Source organism: Anarhichas minor, unplaced genomic scaffold (assembly GCF_050575085.1).
Source record: "Anarhichas minor isolate MPS153535 unplaced genomic scaffold, ASM5057508v1 ptg000018l, whole genome shotgun sequence".
NCBI classification, from domain to species: Eukaryota; Metazoa; Chordata; class Actinopteri; order Perciformes; family Anarhichadidae; genus Anarhichas; species Anarhichas minor.
In genome coordinates this window covers 5,155,994-5,181,971 of record NW_027466464.1, presented here as the reverse complement: position 1 = coordinate 5,181,971, position 25,978 = coordinate 5,155,994, and the positions used below count along the sequence as shown (strand labels likewise).

The 25,978-nt window shown below is 45.5% G+C and overlaps 1 protein-coding gene across 1 annotated transcript in view; it reads right to left on the bottom strand.

The window, feature by feature from the left end:
- Positions 1 to 25,978, bottom strand: part of zranb3 (zinc finger, RAN-binding domain containing 3) — a 63,699-nt gene that overhangs the window by 31,710 nt on the left and 6,011 nt on the right. Inside the window, exons 3-13 of the mRNA XM_076094293.1 lie at positions 25,665 to 25,683; positions 25,210 to 25,388; positions 22,381 to 22,612; positions 18,743 to 18,828; positions 17,159 to 17,330; positions 12,785 to 12,919; positions 8,964 to 9,083; positions 5,704 to 5,823; positions 4,944 to 5,123; positions 3,142 to 3,315; positions 1,886 to 2,312 (exon numbers count right to left, since the gene is read on the bottom strand). Of these exons, the coding sequence (XP_075950408.1) occupies positions 1,886 to 2,312; positions 3,142 to 3,315; positions 4,944 to 5,123; positions 5,704 to 5,823; positions 8,964 to 9,083; positions 12,785 to 12,919; positions 17,159 to 17,330; positions 18,743 to 18,828; positions 22,381 to 22,612; positions 25,210 to 25,388; positions 25,665 to 25,683 (1,844 nt within the window). The remainder of the gene's footprint in view (positions 1 to 1,885; positions 2,313 to 3,141; positions 3,316 to 4,943; positions 5,124 to 5,703; positions 5,824 to 8,963; positions 9,084 to 12,784; positions 12,920 to 17,158; positions 17,331 to 18,742; positions 18,829 to 22,380; positions 22,613 to 25,209; positions 25,389 to 25,664; positions 25,684 to 25,978) is intronic.

The following is a 25,978-nucleotide window of genomic DNA, read 5'->3' as shown; positions in this document are numbered from 1 at the left end:
CTGCGGTGCCAAGTTGAGAGATATCTCCATAAATACCGTTGTTACTTCTCGCCACACTCTTGTCATTTACAAATTTAGCAGGTTGTTAAATTCCCCGTCTCGCGAGCTGACACGGCCCCCGCTGCTGTGAATGCAGAGTGGCGCTTGTGACAAAGAAGAGAGCGTGATTGCTGAATAGTTATCGAGCATCTGCTGAGAATGAAATGGGGGGATGGGGGATGGGGGGGGGGGGGGGGGAGGTGAACTCTGTTAAAAAATGTGTGTGCGTGTGGGCGAGCGCGTGGGCGTTTTTGTTTTCTGGTGACGCTCAGAGGCCGAGGTGCTGCTTAGTTTGAACTGTTGAGTGCACCATCCTCACTTCCACTGGACTGAGCTGTAAACGAACCCTCAGCGGAGCCAATATTTACCCTACACTTACACTAAATATAGATCCTGGATTTGCATAATGACACTTGAGAGTCATTAAAGCGCACTGGTGAGAAATTGAACGTCATAACTGTGAACGCGTATGTACCGTGCATGTGTTTATGGCGAAAAATAATGGCCTTCATGGTGCGTCAATGCTTCCTTCCTCTTCTCCTTTAGCACAGGGTACACTGGTCCATCCTTTATGAAAGGAAAGGAGACGCCGCCTTCCCACAGTTCCTTGCGGCTGCAGCACTGCAGACCCGCGTAAAGTGGGCCGAGGTGATTTAGTCACGTATCTTTGCATTCCTTGAATCCATTTACAGTGCAATTGTTAATTACCTCAGCGGTTCCCTTTTAACTGTTAGGACTAGTTTAACCGTTATAAAAAGGAATAGTTCTGTTTCTTTTGCTGAGAGTTGGATGAGAAAATCGCCGCCGCTCTCCTGTCTGCATTGCCAGCAACGCTGATTAGCTTAGTTTAGCACACAGAGTGGAAACGGGGGGAAGCAGCTAGCACGACCTAAAACACTCCTTACAGCATTAGAATAAAAAAATGAATTAAGTCAGGTAGATAAAACTTGTGCAAACAAAATGCTTTAAGTTATGAGACGTGATGTATGGACAGTATGTAGTGTATTTATGAAGCCAACAAAGAGCGTCAAACAAAGCCCCTCATTTCCTCTCAGTATACACCGTCCCAGCCTGTCACGGCTGTTTTGTTGGATGAATCATCTTCGCCAACTGTTGGTGTTTTGATTTTTTTAATTTCGTTTTTTTCTTCCTCCACTTGATTTTCAGTGGGAGGCTGTGTCAGAATCCGATGAAGAGCAAAGATTGATCCGAGCGCTTAGAATTATGGGTTTTGGCTGACTTTAACTCGCAGGCGCTCCGCTATCAATTCCGCCGCTTGAATATCACCGCTGCTGAAACAGCATTGCATTTTAGGATTTTTTATTTTTTTTTCTCTGAGCCGATGTGATGCACCTCAGACATGCCAGGTCATAACGAACGAACCCCCCCCCCCCCACCCCCACCCCCACCCACTCTCCTTTGCAGGATACAATCATAGGCTGTCAGAGATATCAGCTACAGCTGGCTCAACTTTTCCCAACTTTGTGCGAGACGTTTGCAGCAATAGTAGGAGTCTGTTCTCTCTGCCTCTCCCTCAGCTTGACAGGTGAGAATTACACTGAGTCCTTGTCATTGCAGAGAGAGAGAGAGAGAGAGAGATATATATTTCAGACTCTGGCAAGCCTGCCTCCATCTTTCGCTATCGCGCGTCTCCATCTGGTGAAATCTGTAATGCTGTTCAAAAGTATTATGTCAACAGACTGGTGCGATTGATATTGACAGGGAGGGAAATAAAGAGATGACTGGATTTCAGCATCAGGTGCAGAGATGATGGAAATGTCGTTGTTGTTTTTTTCCCCCGTCCTTGATGGAATCGGGTTTGTTAATAATTGGGTGGTAATCCTACCTGAGCGGACGGCGGCGGAGGGAGAGTGCGGGAACTCGCACATCTCGCAGTACGGCAGCAGGCTGCTGTTGGAGTAGGTGCAGGCCCCGCAGCTCCACCTCTCAGCGGGAGGGCGGGGCTCCGACAGCTTCCCCGGGGCCATCCCCGCGGCCGCCGACATCCGTTTCCCACCGCGCCGGGCCGCGGGGCCCTGGCTGGGCCGCGGCGTCCGGAGCCTCTTCTGCTGCGGGGAGAAGTCCTGGTCGGATGAGAGCGAGGTCTGGGACCAGGACTCTTCTCCTTTGTCCTCTCTCTTTTCAGAGTTTGTCCCACTCTCTGAGGAGACGGAGGGAGAGGTTTCCTCATCTTCCCTTCTCTTCCTCTTCCTCTCCTTGCTGCTGCCCGGCGAGAAGAAGGAACGGATGTCGTGCTGCTTCTCTTTCTCAAACTGAGAGAAAGAAAAAGACAATGACATTTGTAACAAGGCATTTATTTCCCCTTCTGATAAAAATACAAAGCAACATTTCCTGATGCTAAGTCGCGTCTTTGGTTACTCAGGACATAATAATGAGAAACGCCTGATGATGAAATATGGATCACATGTTTTGCACAGCTGTTTCAATAGGCCAAATTCCCTCTGAAATCCACTGCACATTAGCGAGATCGTTTCTATGAGAGAAAGTGCAAAAACAAAAGCACAGATGGAGCATCTTCTGCCACACTGACAGTCCCTGAGACTCGTGACTGCTCCGACTGGCAGCGATAAACTTGTTGATCATGTTAAATATAATACGTGTTGATTGATGTGGTGATTGGACTTTTATTTTTTTCTAGAGAAAGTGTTTGAGGTAATGGGCTTGAATTCTCCCAAACCTCAGACATATTCATTATTGTTTAAATTTAGACGAGCTCTCATGTTCTTTCTTGATTACTGCACGCTACTCCATCTATTTAAAAAACAACCTTGAAGCGCTTGGACAGCGATTCCCAAACATGACGGCGATCACTCCGCTCCACACCGCGTCTTAAGTTTTCAAAACTGTAATATTTCGTAAGCGTGCGATTATTCACAATCTGTGAAGTGAAGGCATGGCTTGTTATGAGTGACAGTGTTCCTTTTCACCAAGGTCTTTCTCCTCAAACGGCAACTAAAATATTAAACTTTCTGCCTCCTCATAAGAAAGCTTCCACAGATATTGAACATACAGACTCAATAAAAGAAATAATACGGTATTCATCTGAAAATATGAATACCGAAAAAAAAAAAGCTGACTCACGTGAGTGAAGAACACGTCGTCTTTGGCATCTGCCGTGTTCCCCTCCACCGGCAGCACCATGTTGCTCGGCGTCCACGCGTCGGCGAAGTTGAGGAACTCCCACTTGTCCCGGTCGCCCTCGTCGGCCTTCAGGTACCCCTTCCTGCCGTTCAGGGTGCTGCCGGTCACCGTTTCCTGCGGGCGTGTGGGACGTTCAGTGCTCTTTCCTTCCATCTTTCTCTTTTTTAAAAGCATTTCCTTTCGCTAATCACGCGTTCTGTAACGCGCAGTATCATAAACACGAGGAACACTATAACTTTAGTAAAAGCGGTTTTAATAACTAATCCTGAAGACGTCATCTTTTCTCTCTTCAAAGCCACAAGACTCCTTTGACAATAACAGTAATTTAACGACGCAGAACACGGGAGTCGCTGGTCTGCTGCTGCGTCCATCGGTTAGCATGTTATTGTGTGACTTTGGTTAGTCCGGATTCACCAAAGTCACACAATAACACAAACATACTAACCGTTGGAGGCGGCGGTAGGTCAGCAGGTGAGGTTAAATTACAGGTTTTGTCAATGGAGTCTTGTGGCTTTGAAGAGCGCATAGATAATTGCTTCAGTTCCCCGCCGTACAGCCAAACATAAGTGTTCATTTCAATTGATTAATAGTAGTGCTGGGCAAGTTAACGTGTTAATTTCGCGTTAACGCAATCATTAATTAACGCCGACAATTATTTTATCGCGCGTTAACGCATGTTTTTTATTTATTATAATTTTTTTTTTTTTCTTTTTTAAATTGAAAGACAAGAGACAATACATAGACATAACAACAAGAGGTTGACAGTCTGACAAGAACAGTGGGATAAAAGCCAGCAAACATCCTATAGTCAGTTGTGTATGTATGTGTGTGTGTGTGTGTGTGTGTGAACGTGTGTGTGTATGTCCTTGAGCCTTTTGACATGGGAAAAAAATAAATAATAATTAAAAAACAACAACAAAAAACAGGTAAGTATTTTTAATTTATTATTATTGTAACAGACTGTCTCATGTTTATCGTTTTGTATTGGAGATGATATGTCCCTTCAGGGTTGCCATAGAGAAAAGGCGACTTCCGCTTCTGGTCGGGGGGGGGCAGAAATAAAGAGAGAAGCTGCACCAGCTGTTGCTCTCCCTGGAGACTAGTGGACATCGCCGCGGTAAAGTCAGCAGACACTCAGATCTCCGTGGTCAACTCAGCAGACACTTACATGTTAGTGCACCTATATGCTGAAATTCACGGTAAACGCATTTAAACGGCACAGACCGGGAGCGAGCGAAGGACTTTGAAAGTTAGCGGAAAGATTAACGTGAGACAACATCCGGTTTCTTCAGATGAACATCCGGTTTTCAGAATAAGATGCCAACAAAGTATGAATTATATTCACATTAAGTATAAAACATGCTACCTGCATCTCGTGAAGCAAATGCTATTGCCCTTTTGTTCATATAAAAGTGCGCAATACACTACTTTTGAATTCATTATTGAACTTTGCCATAACAATGCGATTAATCGAGATTAAATATTTTAATCGTTGCCCAGCACTAATTAATAGATATTTTTCAGTAATACACCAACTATGGATGGATATTACATACAAAGCCACTTCAAAAAAAATCTGCGCTAGCCCTTTAAATTGATAATTGAGTCGTTTTATGTTTAGTGAGACAATGCAGAGTTTCCAGCGATCTATCATTCACATCAAGGATTGCTTCATCGGTGGAATGTGTGGTGACGAAACTAAGGCTGAGCCCAAATCCCCCCCACGACGGCGCCCGCAGCACCTTCCTGTTGAGCATGGCCCACATGACGGTGTCGAAGGTGCCCTTGGCGATGAGGTAGTGCACGTTGACCGAGGCCGTCTGTCCGATGCGGTGGGCCCGATCCTCCGCCTGCTTGATGTGGCCGGGGTTCCAGTACAGCTCGGCGAACACCACGTGGCTCGCTGCGGTGAAGGTCAAACCCTGCAGAGGACGGACGGACGGACGGACAGACACACACACACACACACACACACACACACACGCTAATAAGAGCCCACTTAGAACAAAAATACCTCATTCACCTCAAATGGAGCACTCCAGCCCACATCCAATGAAATGTAATTTGGTGAAATCCTTTTTTCTTTTTAATAACTAGAATATTAGCAGCTAATTGCTGTATGAGAGCTTCGAGCACCTACTTCCTTTGATTGGAACGCATAACATTTGTGCACATATTCGCTCATCCAGAATAATTAATGTCAAGTTTATTATCGAGAGCGTAACACATTTTTGGCATTTATTTCTACTTGCACAAACCTCGATTAGGATTCCCTGCAACCGGGAGCAGTCATCATTATTGCTAACATGCACCTCGAAGCATATTTATTTTACCAAATGTAAAGCACTAGTTCATCCGAGTGCTCATAAGTGTTTCTGATGATCAAATTCAATCTTTTTAAGGACTATTCCAGAGTCATTTGTGAATACTTGAAAAGCAGATTCTTGGCAACTGAAATAAAAAGGAATAATGTTGAGTCATGAGTCGCGTGTGTGTGACTACCTGACCGGCTGCCTGGATGCTGAGGATGGCCACCCGCGTCTCCGGGTCACTCTGGAACTTGTGGACCAGCTGGATTCGCTCGGAGGACGGCACGCTGCCGTCGATGCGGATGTAACCGGCCTGCAGCGACACAACGTTTACTTCTTTGGAGGAAAACAACAACTCCCAAAGGGGTGATAGATGAGCAAAAACTAGACGGCGACAGCTGCCAGGTGCGCAGCTGATGGAACACGTGCTTTAAAGCAGCACTAATATATGTTTTCATTTGTGTTATGTCTCCTTTCAAAAGTTACATTGTCTCATTTTCAATTTGAACATAATTAAAACTTTTAAGGTCAGACTAACCAAGTCAAATATGGTATTCATCACCAGCCTAGTACAGGCGGCAACCTCCGGTTCTGATGGCTGACGCCAGTGCGGAAGTGTCTTAAAACTTGTATTCTCTCTCATGGCCACCAGGGGGCGACTCCTTTGGTTGTATAGAAGTCTATGAGAAAATTACTCTACTTCTCTCTTGATTTATTCCCTCAGTAAACATTGTAAATATGAGTTTATGGTCTTAATCTCTAGTTTCAAGTCTTCTTCAATACAGCATGATGTTCATTTAGTAAATTATGGTCCATTTAGAGTCAAACAGACCATAAAGCAGGGGATGCTTTTGGGCGGGGCTACCTTGTGATTGACAGGCTGCTAGAGCCGTATATGCCGTCTCTACGTCACTCCCCCGCATTCCAAGTTTGGTAACTTCTGTTCACCGGTTGCAAGAATTCAAGATGGCGACGGCCAAATCGCCAAACTCGAGGCTTCATAACGGCATTCCGCGAACCAACGGGTGACGTCACGACGACGACTTCCACTCCCACTGTACAGTCGATGGCCTAGAAGCGCCGAATGGCTGGAAGTGCACCGGCAAATCTGCAGATTACGAAAGCGCGGTTGTTTGCACATTTCTTTGAATTGACTAAAGGTTCACACGGTTTGTGAAGGGGCAGCATTTAACAAAGCCAGTGCAGATTTGTGCTGGAACATTTTTTTCATTAACCTGCATTCCATATTCTATATTGATGGTATTTCAATGAGGGATGTACGAGCCGGCGGAAAACGTGACCAGAGGAGCTGCAGGGAAAAAAACAAATTGCTGCTTTGAAAGAAAATGAGAGCGACGGTGATAACAGAACATTTTGTGAACATCTTTTTAGGCAGACAAAGAGAGAGCGTCCGTTGAACCTGAACTTGACGTTCGCTGAGCTCCTAATGCACTCTTTTGATTCGGCTCAGCGGCACTGTGCAATGCTACTGTGCCTGCATGAATATGAAGATGAGAGAGAACACAGAGGTCTCGTTTGAGTTTTCCTAGAAAAATAAAAGGTTGAAAATAAATGTGCTCGCGGAGAACTAAGCATCCCAGCAGGTTAGAACAACAAATAAATAACACTCTGAAATCAAACCTGCTGTTTCATCACACTGAAAACATTCCCAACTTCATTAAAAAAAAAAAAAAAAAACGCCGACCAGTTGGCGTTAAAGCATAACGTCACGCTCCTGAACGCAGCGCGCCGCCTGTCGTTTGCTTTTTTTAGCCCAGTCCCTGTTAATTGCCGAGTGCAAACGCGCCGGAGAGAGAGCGCCTCGCATATGGACGTGCGATGACACGTCGCACCGCTGCATTACAGTTCGACGACGCCTCTCCGACCCCCGTCACTGTCACACACACACACTTGTAATCTTTCACAGGTTGACTTGAGAAACGCGTCTTTAGAGATCAGTTGTGGAAGTTTACTTTCTGAGAGAGAAAAAATAAATAAATACTTTCTTTAAGAATGAGGAAAAATAATTAATCTTAGATGAAGATTGATTGACTGCTCAAGAGGTGCTTGATACTAAACGCATATTGTGTTTCAAAATAGAATTAATTATCTACATATTGCACCGGAATTGCACTACACACCTGAATTTAGCATATCAAGTGTTGGACGCAAACAACTCCTGACTGCCAACACCTGCTGCACATCCCTCGCTGACGCACAAGGCCGCCTTGTGAGCTTAGCACTCAGCGCTCCGTCTATGTTAATCAGAGATGCGGCGAGGATTTGACTTATAAACGCAGCGGGGCGACGGATGAAAGAATAGAACCTAAAGTATGGGGCCAATTACCTCTGGTTAGCCAGGGAGGAGGGCTGAAATATGAATACTGCACATTTAGTGATTACAGGTCTACCGGTAATGGGCAGTACAGGTTCCCTGCAGCTGGAAAAGAAACTGACGGAAATGAACATTTGTGCCAAGATGGAATAACTGTATAGGAACAGTGCTCCCTCTTGTTTCTAAGTGATTGATAGGGCAAGAATAACACAAATTACAGCTTTTTTTAAACCACTACTTTTTTTTATATAAGCTTTTTTTGTGTGTGTTTTCAGTGCACAGGTTTTTTTTTGTTTGACCACCGTACATGCAAAAGCCATCATCCAAAATGGCATGCGATTAGCCGATTCACTCCCAACACAAAGCACTTCACGGCAAACAAAGGGAAAGAATGCGGGTTTTAGAGATTTAGTCGGTAGTGGTGTGAGCAGCTAAGCGATGGCTTTTTGCTGATGTCATCCGTTCATTAGCCTCGGTCGGGAGTAGCACTGTCCATCGTACTGTGAACTGTCGTCTCATTGTGCAAGATCTGTTGTGCGTAGCGATGTTTGTCGAGTGGCGGTGGCCCAGAGGGCAGTCTAGTGCGTCTTTTAAAATGTTTCTATAAAAAATGTATTATCTTCTTTCATCAATGTGATACATTGGTTTTACTGTTTCATGTGTGTCTTGCTTTAGTTGGACCTCACCGACGGGCTTTCTGTTATATATCGCCACGCTTTTGCTTTGCTTCGTCCGTCAAAGCACTTTGTAAACTCTGTTTTTTAAAGGTGGTGTATAAATAAAGTTGTCATCATTATTATTATTATTAGTACTAAAAAATAATACGGTGGAATAAGGGCTAATTGTGTCTCAGGAAAATACAGCACAAACAACCCGAGAAATCAATGCACCACGCATATAAATACATCCATTAATAAATAAGTGTGTCCCTGTAATCAGCAGAGGGGACGAGACTCCTCACAAAGACGTGACAGCATCACCTATCCGGATCGGAGTCGTGCGGAAAATCAGTTTCGGGGTAACATGTCAAGTGTCATGTGTGTGTGTTTGTGTGTGTGTGTTGCTGCATGTAGTTGCTTTCGACCCGCTCCAGTTGCCTGCGGAGTGCCTGAGGTTACCTTGGCCTCGACGGCGGCCTCGGTGCAGGCCTGCAGCATGGTGAGGTGGTGGGCGAACACCAGGAACTTCAGCTGCTCCGCCTCCAGCATCATCTTAATGTAGTCCTTCACAGCTCCCGCCTGACCCCACGCACACACACACACACACACACACACACACACACACACACAGATACAGAAATAGACACAGATGAAAGAGAGCTGCTGAATCCATCACCACACTGGTCGACTGCACGGCACGGAGGAATCGGCCGGATCAGTGAAGAAGTCAATTAATCACCGCGGCATTCCTCTCCGCGTGATCGATTCTCTATTGAATGCCGGGGATCCGGACTTTAAAAGCAGCAAGCTGGTGGAGGTGACGGGGGGGGGGGGGGGGGGGGGGGGGGGGGGGGGGCACATTTGTCAGCTCAGAGAGTGAGAGCAAATCAATAACTCGCAACTTGGAGAGATATGATTTGTGAGTGCGCTTTTCTCCAGACACAAGAAGAAAACACCTTTTGTTCCACAGACAACAGGATGAATCTCAGAATTTACCAACAACTTAATAAAGACAGGTTTTTTTTTTTTTTCAAATGTCATGAAATTTGATTTATTGTCAGATATTCAGAACATTTTCAGATTTTTGCCTTGCAAACACCCTTGAAAGTATATTTTCATCTGGCTGTGTGTCAAAGTTCACCAACTTCACTCTGGAGTTGCTTGGTTCTATTTTTATGTGACCCCGTTTTTATTAACGCCTGGTATTTTTCTACCCGTTAGTCTTGATTTATTTATGAAGTCAAATGCTAACACTGCTTAAAAATCATCATAGTGCGAATTCAACAGGATCTTGCGGCCCTGATTGACAGCGTGAAGCTAACGATCTTGAAAAAGGAAGCAGCAGAAGTGCCAGAGAGTTAACTGTGCCCTGCAGGTATCCGTATCTATCATTTCACCGCTTGCCGCTGCCCGAGCGATCGCACCGTGACGGCTGTGTGGCCTGTCCTCGCTACTTCCTGCAAAGCTCGGAGTGGATGTGCTGAGCGAGCGTGTCATTGAGCGTCCGGGGCCTCGTCTCGGAGCCTCGGAGGGGCATAAAAAAGCAGCCAAGAATAGCACCGACTAGTGAGAAATACTGAGTTCTGATTCCAGTCAAACAAGAGGGCCCCGTCTCCGCGGTGTGAATCTCAACACCTCCTGCAACCTGACAACCTCTGCTGCCATCACACCTGCTCTGGTGGGAGAACCTCTGCTTCAGCCCTGCTGATAATTAGCCGACACGCCCGATAACGAATCTCATCGCCAGTCCTGCCGACCCAGTTGTTATCTGGGGGGTGGTGTGTGTGTGTGTGTGTGTGTGTGTGTGGGGGGGGGGGTCCTCATTACCGACGGCTCGGGCTTCGCCGGGCTTCCTTCCGCCGAGTTTAATTAGTGCACAAACTTCTCGGCTGTCTGAAGAGGCCCCGTTAGAGATCGCTTTAAAGTCCGGCATCAGAGCTGTCCTCTCTCTAGGTAATTGGGAGCAGATGCTTGGCGGGTTAAGCAATAAAAATACCCCAAAGGCGTTTGGCAGCTCCGTCGCCAGGCGGAATGGCAGGCAGGCGGGCCGGCAGGGGCCACGTTGCCCGTCAAAGTGACAGATATTTGTGAACATATCGCACCATTCCACCCCTCCTGATGATCAATAAAATAAAGAAAGGAAGAAAGAATGCGTTTTTTTGTTTGTTTTCTGAAGTAGAAAGTGTGTCTGGCTCTTAAAAAAACCAATAGGAGAGGAAATGAGACTGGGTCGGGTGTATCGGCTTTGAGGTGGGTGGTGGTGGTGGTGGAGGGGAGGGGGGGGGGCGCTTTGTAATGAAAGGAGGTCCAGTGTTAGGCTAAACTGAGCAGAAATCCAATCAGCAAACAACGCCGAGCACAGAAAAAGATCCGAGCTCGGAGGCAGGCCGAGTGAGCGGCGCGTCGATGATTGCGTTCGGAGGTTATCTCCGGTCTTCCTTGACCTCCGAGTGGGGGCGAGGGTGCGGGTGGGCTGCGACTCCTCGGGGCTCGTCGGGCTAATTGAGAGGAACGCCAGCTCTTGAACGCGTCACATGATTGGTGAGGGATGCCGTGTTTGGCGGGAATGTTTACTCAACCGCGTATGTGAGAGGACCGGTCTCAGTCTGGAGACTGAAACACTACGTAACTGTCTCACAGATGTTTCCACTGAGGAGCAGGAAATGTAAATGCTTGTTAAGATCATCGCCACCGGTTGCTCTGACCCCGACCTTCCTCATTCTGTGTGCATCCAGCCACCTTTCCCCCGCATCGCTTATTTCTCCCTCATTAAAAGAAAAAGAGAGCTGTCGCTTCAAACCGAGAAGGCCGGCCCGAGTTCCCATGGCAACAGCATCACAGAGGATGCTATTTTCAGTGCGGTGTGTAACTTTGAGATAAGGTGTAATCATGCCAGGCTGGACGCAACTAAATAATACCTCGGCTGTAACTCCCTACTTTGTCTAAGTGCTTTCACCGGCGACCATTAGGCTCCGTTACCATGGCGATGCCTTCCCATGAGATCTCGCCGAGCAGTCGGCCAAGCGCTCTGAACACGATGCCGCACCATCAGTTCAACACTTCCTGAAACATCAAACCGAACAAAAGAAAAAGGGGCATTCTTGCCAATTTTGAGGCTATTCAAACGGTTGCGGATGATGTGATGCATGTGGTGAGGAGTTCTAACTGTTGGGAGCCCTAGAGGTGCAACACCTTTGGGTGCTCGGCCACAGGACACTTCCATCCGTGAGGCAACGTGGCGCTAATGAAGTGTGGCGTCAGTTTTCTCACACCTTGTGTGCTCATGTAAAACTGGGGGTAGCTTTACTTAAAACACATGAACTGTTAAAGGAGGTTGTTCTGTTTGTGGCTCTATTTGTTTGTCGGGTGTCACATTTTCAAATAGGTTGCCTACCAGATGCGGCTCAAAAAGGAGATATTTTCAGGGAAGCTTTGTGTGAAAACATGCCCCACTTTGAATATATATATATATATATATATATATATATATATATATATATATATATATAATAATATTTCTATAATCATTATTATAATTACCATTGTTTAAGGTATTAATTTGTTTTATTTGTTTTATTAATAATTCAACTTATTGGGGAAATTAGTAACAAAATTAGCCAACATTTTACTGAAATAACATTAGTTAGAACATGACATGCATGTTGGCATTGACTTGCTGCTGTGCAAATAAAATAAAAAAGCACATTAAAAGGAATACTTAATAAATTGTTGGGCGATAATGGGACCAGAAGGATTGATACCGCCCTCGTTGCCTCAGAGGTGCCGGTAGGTGGATTTTGTTAGCCTCGGACGGAGCCAGGCTAGCTTAGCTTAGCGTAAACGCACTGAAAACACGGCTGCTGGCTGCAGCTTCGTATTCAGCATGCAGTTATGAGAGTGGCGTCGATCCTCTCATCTGACTCTCTGCAAGAAAGCAAATGAGCTATTTCTTCACTTAAATCACGTCTTTTTCACGACTGTTTTCAGGTTAAAATTGTTCCTTCTTGTTTGAAACAAGTCCTCCTTTCAACACTCCACTAAAACAAATGGGAACTGTAGTTTTTAGCAACAATACTCAAACAGAAGGAAATGTGCATTTGTTGGGGACTATTTTCAGCTGTGGAGCTCTGGAAGAGTCAGGATTTCCCCCCCCCCCCACCCCCCACCCACAGTACTTGATAGCAGGATTCAGAGAAATACTGTATAATGACAAAGGCCGGGGGTTCAAGCAAGAAATACTCAAGCACCACCTGGTCCCCCCCCCCCCCCCCCCCCATTACCTTGGCGATGGCTGTTTGCTTGTACATCTGTGTGACCAGGCCCATGACCTGAGTGAAGGGGTTGTCCGTGGCGCCGCCCCCCGACCCCAGCCCCTTCATCAGTCTCTCATACTCGGCAAAGCTGGCCGAGGCCTCCTGCGGGCAAAGAAGAGACACGGTGGACACGGTGAGGACGATGTCCTTCATTCTCTCTTGCTTGTTCTCCACTTTTTCTTTTTGTGATATAAAGGGCAAAACTATTAATGGTGCTGCTGGGTGTCCTACTTTCCCTGGAAGAGAAAGAAAGAAAGAGGGAGAGAAAATAGAGAGGGATGGAGAATTCCCAAGGATGCCCCCCCCCCTCCCTTCCTCCCTTCCTCCTCCTGACTGGGCTGCTGAGCTAGGTGGGTCATGAGCATCTCCCAATTATAGCCGCCGTGTGACAAGCCGGGGTCGAAGATGGAGAAGCAGCCGGGCCGGTACAATAAATCAAAAGACGCCTCACGCGATCTCTCTCTCTCTCTCTCTCTCTCTCTCTCGCTCGCTCGCTCTCAAGGTGATTGGCGAGAAGTATTTAAGGGCGGGAGTTGGGGAGCGCAGTGGGGGGGAGAGGCTGCCGGCGAAGAGCAGCATATGCTGCCTCCCCGTTCACAAGACGCGCAAAGAGGGTTAGCCCTGTTTATCATTAAAACACATGGAAACACTCGATACTTCACACTACAATGCAACATGATGTTGGAATGTGACAAGAAAAGCAGCACGCTGTGTTGAAAGATTGGGTTTGCTTAAATTTTCATGGAATGACTGCTGCGTGTCTATAATCTAAAGTGCTTCAGAAGAACCCCCTTGACTTTGTCATTACAGGTTATTTTGTGCCTTTTGTCCACAACTCATCTGCCTGAATTCAGGCACACATTTTCAGCAAACGGCGACGAACACTTCTTCGAAGCTCTGCATATCAAACGACGCGAAAACTGTGAAGCCATATGGCGGGCTGAGGGAAGAGGTGGTCCGCGCATGATTAAGCAACTACATACATACATAGAGGGGAGGGTGATGAGTGAGCGAGGTGGGAGGAGAAAAGAGTGAGAAGCCTTATTAATGTGCGCGTAATGGATGCTTTTTGTGAAGTTTCACAACAGAATTTTTTTTTCCATTTTGCGAGTGACCGGTGCAATGAGAGGCGTTTGGTGAAACGAAAGCTTTGCACCATTTAGTGAAATAATTAGCATTTCACCGGATTCCAAACCTCGTCAAAGTCAAGGACGGCCGGGGGAACGAACGGCATCGGATTTGCGGGAACGCAAAGCCGCGTTTCTTTCATGCCCCCCCCCCCCCCTCAGATGTTTCACTCGGCAGCACCTGCGTGAACGCGGCTTGGACTGTCTCTCAATGTTTATTTCTAATTAAAAAAAGGATTGCTTTGTAATCTGCTGGGGGGGGGGGGGGGGAGAAAAAACCTGAGTGGCTAAACAATCCACCCTTGATGATATTCACTAGACTAACACTGACAAAAGGCCAGGGCTGAAAACGTAAAGGGCAGGAGGGGCATAAAAAGTGTCTGCTGTGGAAGATAAAAGCCGTCATTAGGGAGTAAAATGAGACGGGGGGAACGAGGCTGTACTGGCGAGTGGTGCTGGTGTACATTAGATATCGTCGGCTGGCAAAACTGGGCTTCAAAATACCTTTTTATGCTTCATATTGTTCATATTTTTCCATTTCTCGTGGAGGAGGCACAATGGCCGTCGCTTTGGGGGGGACTGGCCACTTCACATCTCCCTTTCTCATCTCTTAAAAACCAGTCCATTTAGCTGGGAGGGTAAAATGGCCGTTATTCTTCTCAGTGGACAAATACCGGTTTTAAAAAACACTAACGAGCCAAACTAGGAGTACCGCCTTGCGGTGGTGGGCCTCCGCCAACTGTAAAACCACTTCATCGTTACATTTTTTTTTTAAATTTGTCATAATTAGCATTGAGTTATGGAAAGAATCGTATCAGTTCGTCCCTGAGTTTAAGAGGACATTTGTGCCAAATTTGAAGAGCTTCCCTCATTGCGTTCCTGGGACGGACGAGCAGACGAAGACAGCCGGTCGCTCCTTTTGTTTCCGCAAAGACGGATGATCTGCGAGCTCATTTATCCGCGGATGTTTCAGCGCCACAACTGCTGTTTCGGCCAACGAAAGGAGACGTAACGATAAGAGAGCAAAGCGAGGAACGACTGCGAGGCACGACGTGAACTTTTTCCAACCGTTCCGCGCGTACGTTCTCCGGCCTAATTGGCACCACTGTGTAGGAACACCGACCATATTTAGCCCGACAATTAAAGCGTCCCTTAACATTTGAAGAGAGAAAAAAGAAAATCCTGCTTCATCACTTTTCATGAGCAACTTCCTTATTGTCGTGTCATTCTTGGGACGTTAGCGTAATTAGAGCTAGAGCTTCCACTCCTACTGCTTCTAAATGTGTATTGTTCTTTGTGCTGGTTGTTTCCGTCAGGAAAGCGACCTCCTTTGTAGCGTCGACAGCGGTGACCCGGCGCAGAGAGTGGAGGCCGGGCGCACAGGCCGGGTCAAAGCCACATTAGCAACCACGTGTGCTAATGCATCCGGCGTGGCGTGGGAGGCGGAGACCGCAACCATAACTTTGGGGAGCCGGGAAAAATAAAAAAGAGATGCGAAACACCTACACACCAAACATGACATCCACTCTACAAATGCCCCGGTAGGGAACACACACACATGCACGTACAAACACTGTCTATCTGTACATAGGGTGAAGAGGAGTTATTCAACCTTAAAGCAGCAATAGGCAGAAAATATGTCAGAAAACAAATGTCAGAAAATAGTAAAAATAATTGCCGTAACTTCCCACAGCCTAAGACCACATCTTTGAATTGCTTGCGTTGTCCAACCAATAATCAAAAATCTAAATATATGGAGTTTATGATAATATAAAAGTGAGAAAAGCAGCACATGTAGAGTAGAAGCTGGAAAAAGAGACCGGGCCTCTTATTCTTATCATGAATCTCTCTCACTTTTTCGTTTGGAGTTTGTTCATTCGAGTGTTCCAAGTTCACCAAAATCTAAATCGACTTTGTCCCTTTTTCGGGGAGACTATTCATTTTGCTTCGCTCACTGCTCCATTTATAAACGTGTAGACAACTACGGTGGCCTTCAAGTAACGTGAAGAAAATGCAAAAAGTGTTTGGTTTGTCCGTTCTGGGCTACTGTAGAATGTGACGGCGCAACATGGTGCACTCTGTGAAGAGGACCATTAGAATATATATATATATATATATATATATATATATATATATATATATATATATATATATATTACATTTTTTTGTTAATGCTGAAAATACCCCCCCCAAAAATATGTAAACAATATTAATACAGCTGCCAGCAAGGTGTCATCAGAGCAGCCCCACACTGTAACAGAAATAAGGAGGGAATGCTCTGACATGAAGTCAGATGCTAAAAGATGTCTCTCGGGGCGGTTTGTGACTTGAGACTGGAGGCAGTCGAGGGGAGGCGAAAGGCCTGGAAATGGACGAGAGAATATTATACAGTATTTTACATCGTCAGCTTTTATAAGGGATCTGCTATGTGACAGATACAGGAGTGTTGGAGAGAATCTTCCCAGCAACAGAAGTGCAGAAGATGCCGTGCCGGAATATGCAGATAAAGTCAGAAAAGCGCGTAAATTGGCAACTCATGATGAAAGTGGTGCTGGTAGAATAGATGTCCGCACACTTAAATCTATGCAGAGAACACTTTATTTTTCGCTTTCGTTCTAAAAAGGACCTTCAGAGCATACCACGATGAAAGTGGTAAAAAAGCAACATTTACAAAATTCTAACAACAGTTAAAGCAGCACAATAATTAAATAAAAAGGTGATGAGCAGGAGAGTGTCGTCTGTATATATATCATCTTTAATCACTCCCCGTGTGCTGAGAAATACATAAACCCGGAGATAACAGAATTTAATTTTACCTAACAGCGTGAATCTGCCGCATCTATATTAATCGAGACGTGACACGCGACTGGATGTTTAGACGCGACGCTTTTGGAATTTGCGTCGGGCATGTGTGTAAACGTTGGAGCTTGAGCGATTAATCATTCGGTCCATCAACAGAAAAATTATTTGGGAGCTATCTTCATGGTTAATTAATGGTTTGAGCCGTTTCTCAAGCTGGACATTTGATAATGTCACCTTGGGCTCTGGGAAATTATGAGCGGCACCTAATTATTATCTGACATTCACACAAAACTATCGACTCGTGATTGGTCTGGAATGAAAACAATCGTTAGCTGCAGCCCTAGAAAATAACGACATCGGCAAAGTGATTGGATGTCCGACAAAAGGCCACATGTTGTCGTCTGACATGTACCTTTGCGGCCTCCTTAGGCAGGTCGAAGGGGATCCGCTGGCGGACTTTGGGGGGCAGCTGCTTGAGCACCTCGGCCTTGAGACGGCGGATCATGATCTCGCTCAGCCGCCGGTGCAGCTCCTCCAGGTTGGACGCCCCGCGACAGTCCCACAGCCTGCGAGACCCAAAGTACCTGTGAGAGAAAAAAAAAAAAAAAAAAGAGAGGCGAATCTGTGGCTGTAGATGCATTTTATATATTTCGAAAGCCAAGAGAAACGTCCTAAGAAAGCATAGTTATTTACAGCAATGCCCTGCAGGAGTAGTTAAACACATTTAAAACATTCCCACCTGGGAGCTGCCCGGCTCTGCAGCAGCCTTCCATCGTGTACCGCTGAGCAGCTCTGCTGGAGCAGTCGTTGGGGGGGGAAATCAGTTTTTTTTGCTTAAGGGCAACTTTGCAGAGCAGCAAACTATTTTGTCTAATGGCCAGCAGGTTTATCCCAAAACTCGCCTGGCAACTTTCTCGCAATCTATCTGCCAGGCGGATTTTTTTTAGAATAGAACTGGCCCTCCACACAAAGGCTGGTCATCTGCCATATTGGCTGCAAGTCTGGACAAACTTAACAAGCCACTGCCAAAATGCGCTGTTTCACACTTCGGTATCTAAACGTGTAGTTTCTGAGGGATGGGGAAGTGAAAGAATGTTTCTGCTTCTGGTTTGCTGAGAGGGGATTTGAACCAGCAACTCCACAGCTGTGCAGCTGCTTTTCTCCCTCCCACAATAACGTCACTATGATGAAGGGAATAGGAAGACTTTGCCTAATGTGACTCTGCTTTGCGCCCTTGTGTGTGTGCGCTCGATCTTTTGCGTGAATGTGTTGATGTGGCTCAGAGCAGCGTCCACCCCCCCCAGCCACACCGAGTGCTATTAGATACAAAGTGTTGTCACTAATGCCGGCGGGCCCATCCAAAGCAGAGCTGCCCGACTGTGATTGACATCCAAAACAATGCATTTGATGTGTGTGTTCACACGTGTAACTGATCGTCACAGGCAAGTGGCAGCCAGTTGGCATTTTAACGCTTGGCTTCGGTCGGGTCTGGCTCCGATAACAAAACCACCTCAACTCAATAGAATCGCCACTCCAGACTCAGGTACAGCCCACCTTATCCCAGCAGACACTTGAAAAGAGTGAGAATTTAATGGTAGATGGGATCTATTGGAAAGTCTGCTTATATCATTGAGCAAGGAATTAAAAGTGTGTAAATAAAAAATGGATTAAAATAAAGTTTGATTTGACGATTTAGGACATGTGCTTATTCACATTTTTTTGGCGAGAGTTAAATAAAATACCACTAAATATGAAGCTGGAGCTAGTTAAATTAGCCTAGCTTAGCTTAGCGTAAACACTTGAGGCAGCGAGCCTAGATTTGTCAAATTCAGAGTTACCTTCACAGCTGACTCTCGGCAAGAAGGTGAATCAGCGCGTTTACCAAAATGTCAAACAAGTAGCATGTGACATGTATAGTAGCATTAAGCTACACTACAAATATGTGGGACGATGTGTACGAGGTGCACGTTAGCTTGTGTGTGCGTTGAAGACCCACCTGTAATGGGCGTTGCAGTATTTCTTGGCATAGTCAGTCCAGGTTCCGAGCCTCTTGGGGTAGAGGGCATCAATCTGCATGAAAAGCTGTGAATCACAGAGACAGGAAAAGGGCCCTTAATAGGTGCTCTGTGATAAACCATTACAGGCTGTGTGTGTGTGTGTGTGTGTGTAAGTGTGTGTGCTGGGGAAGAGAGACAGAGACTTGGGACAAGCCGTGGAGAATGTGTGACAATATTGCTGCGTCCCATTTTTGAATTAACCTCCTTTTATCTGTAATATCTCAATCTCTAGTATATTTTCCTACCAATAACATTTACTTCCTTTTCTTTTTAAATGTATATAAATGTTGCTGTGTAACTGACATTATAAACTAACTTTATCACTCGTCTCTCCTTAAGCTAATGTTACATTATGTTTTAGCAATCACCATTAACCCTTAATTGTCACGTAGCTTGTTGTAGCTAATGTTTGCAAACTTTAGCTAAATGCTGCTAACTGACACGACTAACGCCGACTCATTTAGAGTCAGTAACTCAGCAAAGTCAGTTTGTGACTCTTCTCAATTTTCGCTACCGTTACTACGTTTCATGTCACAGACAAATAATTCAATGAGTTTATCAAAAAAACAGCTAAACTCAGCTAAGCTAAGCAGCTGCTGGCAGTAGCTTGGTATTTAGCGAGCAAGCGGTATCAATCCCATCTAGCTAACTCTCGGTAAGAAAGTGAATAAGTGTATGTCCCCAAATGCTAACAATGATAACTTTTACTTTGGAAAAAGGTATTTTCGTACAATATCTTGTATAAATTTCACCATTCTCATACCACAGCTGCTAAGTTTAGCAGCGTGACATGAAGATGGCACGCTATTTTAGTAGCCACAACTTCTCACCTTTTACTTTCTGAAAGTCGCACGCAATAACTCAAAGTACAGAGAGCTTTTTTGGGGGTGCTTTAATCACAGTCCTTACTTGCGCTCACGATTAGTCTACTGTCATGAAGTGCATCTTGTGTGCAATGTATTTAGGGTCATGTTGTCCTTCGCCTAGTTTACCAGCCATGCGTTGTGCGACGGTGTATTTGTGTCAGCAGCCAACTAACCAGGTCAAATCGCCAGCGCAGTCAGATAAGGCACAAAAAAAAAAAGAAGAAACTGATTTGAAAATTAAATATGGAGAAATAGAAAGTCATCAAAAAGATCTTTGCATCGTTAAAAAAAAAAAAAAAGAACGACAAGCTGTTCTGTCTCCAGCATTAACGTATGGCATATTTGCAGCAATTTCTGAAGCGATGACAGGCAATCATCGGTGAGGCGATCAGCCACACAGTGCGAGCGCTGTTCTAAATTCAGCGCTTGTTCAACAGGAACTTTGCATCTCCCCCCCCCTCTGCCCTCACACTGTTGATATAATAGGTGGGTGGAATGAGGGCACATCGTGAACGGTGCAGCATGCCCTGAGCTGTGTGCTAACTCGATGTCAGAGCCACCAGTGAGTAATGACGGCAGCGGGGAGACTGGCACAGAGGCAGGGACAGGGCTTATCAGGTTTATGCTGCGGATGATATAAAATGTTATATTCGGTTTTAGATTCTAGTGGCAGGTAGAGGGAAAGAGATGATATCTTAAAAAAAAAAAAAAAAAAAGAAACTAACCTCAACACTGCGGGGCAAGGCGATGGCAAAGACAGGATGGCATGTATCTCACACGCACACGCACACACCTTCTCCAGATTTCTTACAAGCACCAACATCGCTCCATTTCTGGAATTAATTAGCTGCCTGGGTCTCGGTTAATTATCGCGATCGAGTTGAGGCAATAATTAAGTTTTCCTCGCAGCGACGTGGCAGTTTGATGACAGAGGAGTCTGAGTCCCGTCTCACATAAGATACTTAAAAGTAGTCAACACAAAGCCTATGATGTCAGACTAGTAATGTAGTCGGTTATCAGCTCTATCACTGTTCGTTTTCTTTAACACAACAGGGACAAAACTAACAAATGTGACCAAATAGCACCAGATTTAGCTTTACATTTGCTCCCAGTCTGTTTTAGATTGTGTTATATTTTAAATTCATTTGTTGCAATCATTGCTTTTTATAATTAATTCAATGAAATATTCTTCATGGTCTCACATCAGACTACACCACTCAGATTCGGACTCCACACGTACCAGAGTGTGACTAAACAAATAACTTTAGAAAATTTAGAAATGTGTATTATTCCGCAGCTGAAAATAGTCCCTAATTTTCTCCCGTTTGAGTATAGAAAGGAAGTTTCCCTCTGAGCTGTTTGGTCGGTGTGATTCTCTCACTGTGCGAGTTGAGCGTGTCTCAGTTGGGGAAAAAAAGGTGATGTCACTTACTTCCGTGCGCCAATCAGGATTAAGCGAGACAGTCCTGATGAAGCAGATTAGTTTTTGACTGTTAAAAACTCTTAATAGATAAATAACCATGGATGTTTTTTCCCCAAAACTTTAACATGAATTATTGCTATTCGATATTATATATATTTTGTCATGAATATTTAATTGTACAGATAAATACCTGTATTTGTAGGGCCTCTAACTACTGTCGTCATCTTGCCTCTGCTGGGTTTCTGCTTTGTATTTTTCTTTCAATGATTTATCGTTTATAAATGTTAAACATTCTGCATACATAAAGTTGTAGTATTTTCAATGTACAACACAGATATTCAGATTATGCAGGTTATGAATAATCAATTATGTGGCAAAAATACGACTATTATTTTTCAAATCAACTGCATAATTTGTAAACACAGTAAATAAATTGACTACTTACACTACATTATTAACTACAGCCAACATATTAAGCTTACGAGCAACACCGTAAGAGCCCGAATGAATGCTGCTCCCGGGGCCGGAGAGGATGACTGGAGGGAAAGTAGAGACAGCGTAAAAAGCCTCAGCACAGGGCTGTATCAGTGCCCCGTCATTAGGGCACGGTGGACATACAGTACGTCTTATTGATGCTGTATTGTCTCTTCACGATGAGGCCGTGAAAAGATTTTCCATTCACTTCGTCCTGCAGTGATGGAATACGGCTGCAACCCACTGCTTCGATGTATCGTATATAAAAATGATATAATAAATCATTATGGAGATGGGGAATGGCTCCGGCGCTCTCCAAACACCGTTGTCCTGTGAACAGCCCTTCTTATTGTCTCTAAATTCAATAGCCCCCCCCCCCCCCTTACCCCCACCCCGTGCGCCTCTTTTTATTACTTGTCTCATTTATTAAAGCGCGGTGTCTTGTTCATATCGGCCTTTGCAAATGAAGTTTTTGCAACAAAAGGTTATTGAAATAAGACCACGGGATCCTCGAGGATAAGTGATGCCGGGGAGAGTTAATTGGCTTTTTTGAGTGTCGGAATCTGCTCCGGAGCAAGTTGCCATGGCGATCTACCTGCGCTGTATTGAGAAGCATCTTTGTGAGGAGCCAGAGATGAGCCCCGAGTTAGCTCTGTGGTCCTATAATGTCTCTTCATGAGTCTGGGTTAAGAATCAGCACTTTTGAAACTGGAAGGAGAAAAAAAAATACTAAAAGCTCACTCCACTTAAATTTGCATTCTTTCCCATTATACGGCATTTCTCCAACTCTAATCATTTGAGCAGATTTCATTACCTCTTCAGGCCGACCCAGGGCCGGGGTGCCGGTGAGAAGGATGGCCCGCTTGGCGGCCTGAATGAGGGGCGCCAGGATCTTGGTCCGCGCCGCGTTCCTGGATTTGAGGTAGTGCGACTCGTCCACCACGACCACGGCGAACCGCTGCCTGCTCAGAGCCTCCACCAGGGGGCGCGCGTCCGTGGTGAGCAGGCCGTAGCCCAGGACCGTCACCTTACTGCTGCTGATACCCCTGGAGGACACACACACACACTCAAAGACGTCAAATCGATTGTTTTGTCCGACCAACAGTCCAAAACCCAAACACTAACACAGAAAAGCAAAAAAACAGCAAATATTTACATTTGAGAAGCTGGAATCTTTTGTTGTATTTTGACTTTTAAAATACGTCAAGGGAATGCCAAATGTGTTATCTTTTATAGCAGGTTTCTTGAATGCACATACAAGGTACAAAATGTTTACAGCCCATTGGTTCCTGCTGATAAATGGGCTCAGTAATTTCCTAAAACAGCTGGGCACTGTAGTTGTTTCGCAAACGCTACTCAAACAAAGGGGAAACAGCGCATCGATTGGGGACTATTTTCAGCTGCGGATTAATAAACATTTGGTAAGGAGAGCATTGTTAAAGGCAGAACGGTGGATTCGAGACGGAGTCAAAATGAACTGCGGTGCCCACGGGCATTGTAGCGAAGAAACCTGTCACCCGGTGCAACAGTGTGGCTCACCGATGTGTTTTTAATAGTTTTAAAGAGACAACAAAGGGAGGTCTGTGGTGCAGAGGGAAGAAGATACATCGAGCTTTGACACGCACACAACGCATGTTATAGAACATCGGCCAGCCTCATCCTTTACACTGCCACTGTAGTCATCTTTAACATTGACAAATGTGTGTTAACACGCAGAGCTAAATACAAACTCAACATCTGCTCCAGTGCGTATTGACTGAGCCCTCAAGGTAAACCAGACTATTTAAAAAGGGTGTGTGTGTGTGGACTTGATAAATGTTACTGCATACGAGGAAGACACACACACACGGACACGGCCAGGAACAAACTGGCGGTAAAGAAATCCATTCCTGGGCTGTATTGGTATTTTCTATGCGCAGCCCCCTAACACAAACACGCAGTTACGCGGATAAACAAACAAACACAGCGGTGGCATTCGGCTGCAATGGAACTCAATGAGAATCTCAGAGAATTTCAAAAACCTTCCCAGCATCTGTCAGCTTCTAATTCTTTGTCTTCACCACACACACACACGCACGCACGCACGCACGCACGCACGCACGCACGCACGCACGCACGCACGCACGCACGCACGCACGCACGCACGCACGCACGCACGCACGCACGCACGCACGCACGCACGCACGCACACACACACACACACACACACACACACACACACACACACACACACACACACACACACACACACACACACACACACACACACACACACACACACACACACACACACACACACACACACACACACACACACACACACACACACACACACACACACACACACACACAGCTGAAATAAACCTGAGGTGCCATTCATGTTCTACAGAAGAACAAGTGAGTCAAAATACTGGGAGGAGGTGCTGCATAATTTTCCGTCTTGCCTCGCCGTACAGTCATTAACACATCCCGGTTCAAGGACACGTTTTTTCCCCCAGAAGGTTTTCACAACTTCTTTTTGCGCCTCGTCTGTGATGCGAGGTGGAGAGTTGTTTTTTTTCACAGATACAGAAAGTTTGTTTCATTCAAAATTTTTAGAAAAGAAAAAACACTCGGGGGAACTAGGGGAAAGTTGAGACGATAATAAAAGTACGAGTCCACGGCAAACCCGAATCAATACGAACAGCTGAGTGAAAATGAGACACATTCCTCCACCGCAGCATTTTTTCTCCCCCCCCCCCCCCCATTCAGCATTGGAGAAAAAAATGTCAGCTCTTGTTCAATATTGCAGACGCTGGCGTTGACATGATTTGTCTGTCAGCGCTGTCAAACGCCGGGCCCCCGCCAACTCCCGACACCGGGGGACACTTTGAGATTAAATTGTCAGCCGCGACTTCTCCGTCCATCACGCTGCGTGTGTGTGACCGAGTGTGTTCATATATATATATATTTTTGTCCCACTGCTTTGAGAGTATTACCATCGCTTGGCGTATGTGTCGGAACCGAAGGGACACCGCTGCAACTTCCACTTAAATTCAAATAGGGGCTGTGACCTCTCACTTACATAATCCTGCGTATGATGAACATAATCCACGGGATTATGTGCTCTGCTTAGAGATATTCTGGGCACAAGACTGTGGGGCATAAACGTGCAAAGTGGGTCCCTATCTGCTTGATATCATGAAGGGTTTTGACCAGAATTACTTCAAATGTATAGTTGATACATCGTTACTTTTTTAAGTAAATAAAATGCTAAATATTTACTAGTTTCAGCTTCTCAAATGTGAATATTCTCGAATATTGAAGAGCCGGATATTTCTCTCAGGAGATGATGGAGACCAAAAACAGAGCTAACACAAGAGAATGTTGGACTTGCACTCATCAGGTGGCCAGAAGCACGGGTCCAAATGAATGCATACGTCGCCTCATATCCGAATGTGTAACCAAACAAATGTTTGCTAACGAGTTTGTCACACGTGCCTTGGCAATAATATGTCAGTTTTGTGTTTACAGCTTGTTTCCGCTGCCCACAAGGGGCCAAAAAAATTCGTTAACGCAGCTGTAAGTACACGTTACTACATGCATGTAGTTGGTTGAAGGGATGAAGGTGGAGTGTTTGTGTGTGGGGGGGGGGGGGACCTACATTGTGTCGCTCTTGTTCTCCACCAGGTTGATGTCTCCAGGCTGCAGCTCGGGGATCCACCGCTCCAGCTCCTCTATCCAGGGATACTTCAGGGACGAGGGCACCACCACCAGGAGGGGCCACTCCTGGCGGAAGGCGTACGCCACGGCGATGGCCTGCACCGTCTTCCCAAGACCCATCTGGGCCGACCAAAACCGGGGAGAGAAAAACAAGTCAATTGCACGACGCCAACTCTGCGGCAAATTGAATACGACGGCCGAGCTGATGCGAGGCCCGAGAGTAATAAGGTCTCAGAATGATTCTGGTGTCAAAAGCGATTAGGCACGTGGGAGCGCTGCGCGGGGATGACAAATTAATTTGGAAAGCGTGCAGTGAAGTCCCGGCCTCATTTTTTTTTTTGTAGTTGTTGTTCCTGGGAAAATAGATTTCCTGAGCCAGCGTTGTGGTGTGCTTACCTCATCAGCGATCATACATCTGCAAGACAGAAGCAAAGAGAGAAAATCGGTCATCAGGTTGGTATAAAGAGACGTCTCTTGCTTACATGTAAAAAAACAACAGCATGAGGGCTTTGCTCAAAGGCACTACAGCATCATTCGTTGGGAGAGTGACCTCGTCCAGACATTACCTGACTTCCGTCTTCCATTAAAGAGTAAAAAAAGAAAAAGAAATCAAGGACCTATTTATGTAAATTTGAATGAAAGTTTACTTCAGCAATTCAACACTTCAGCAAAAATTCAGCCTACAACACGACTATTTTAGAATTGATCGA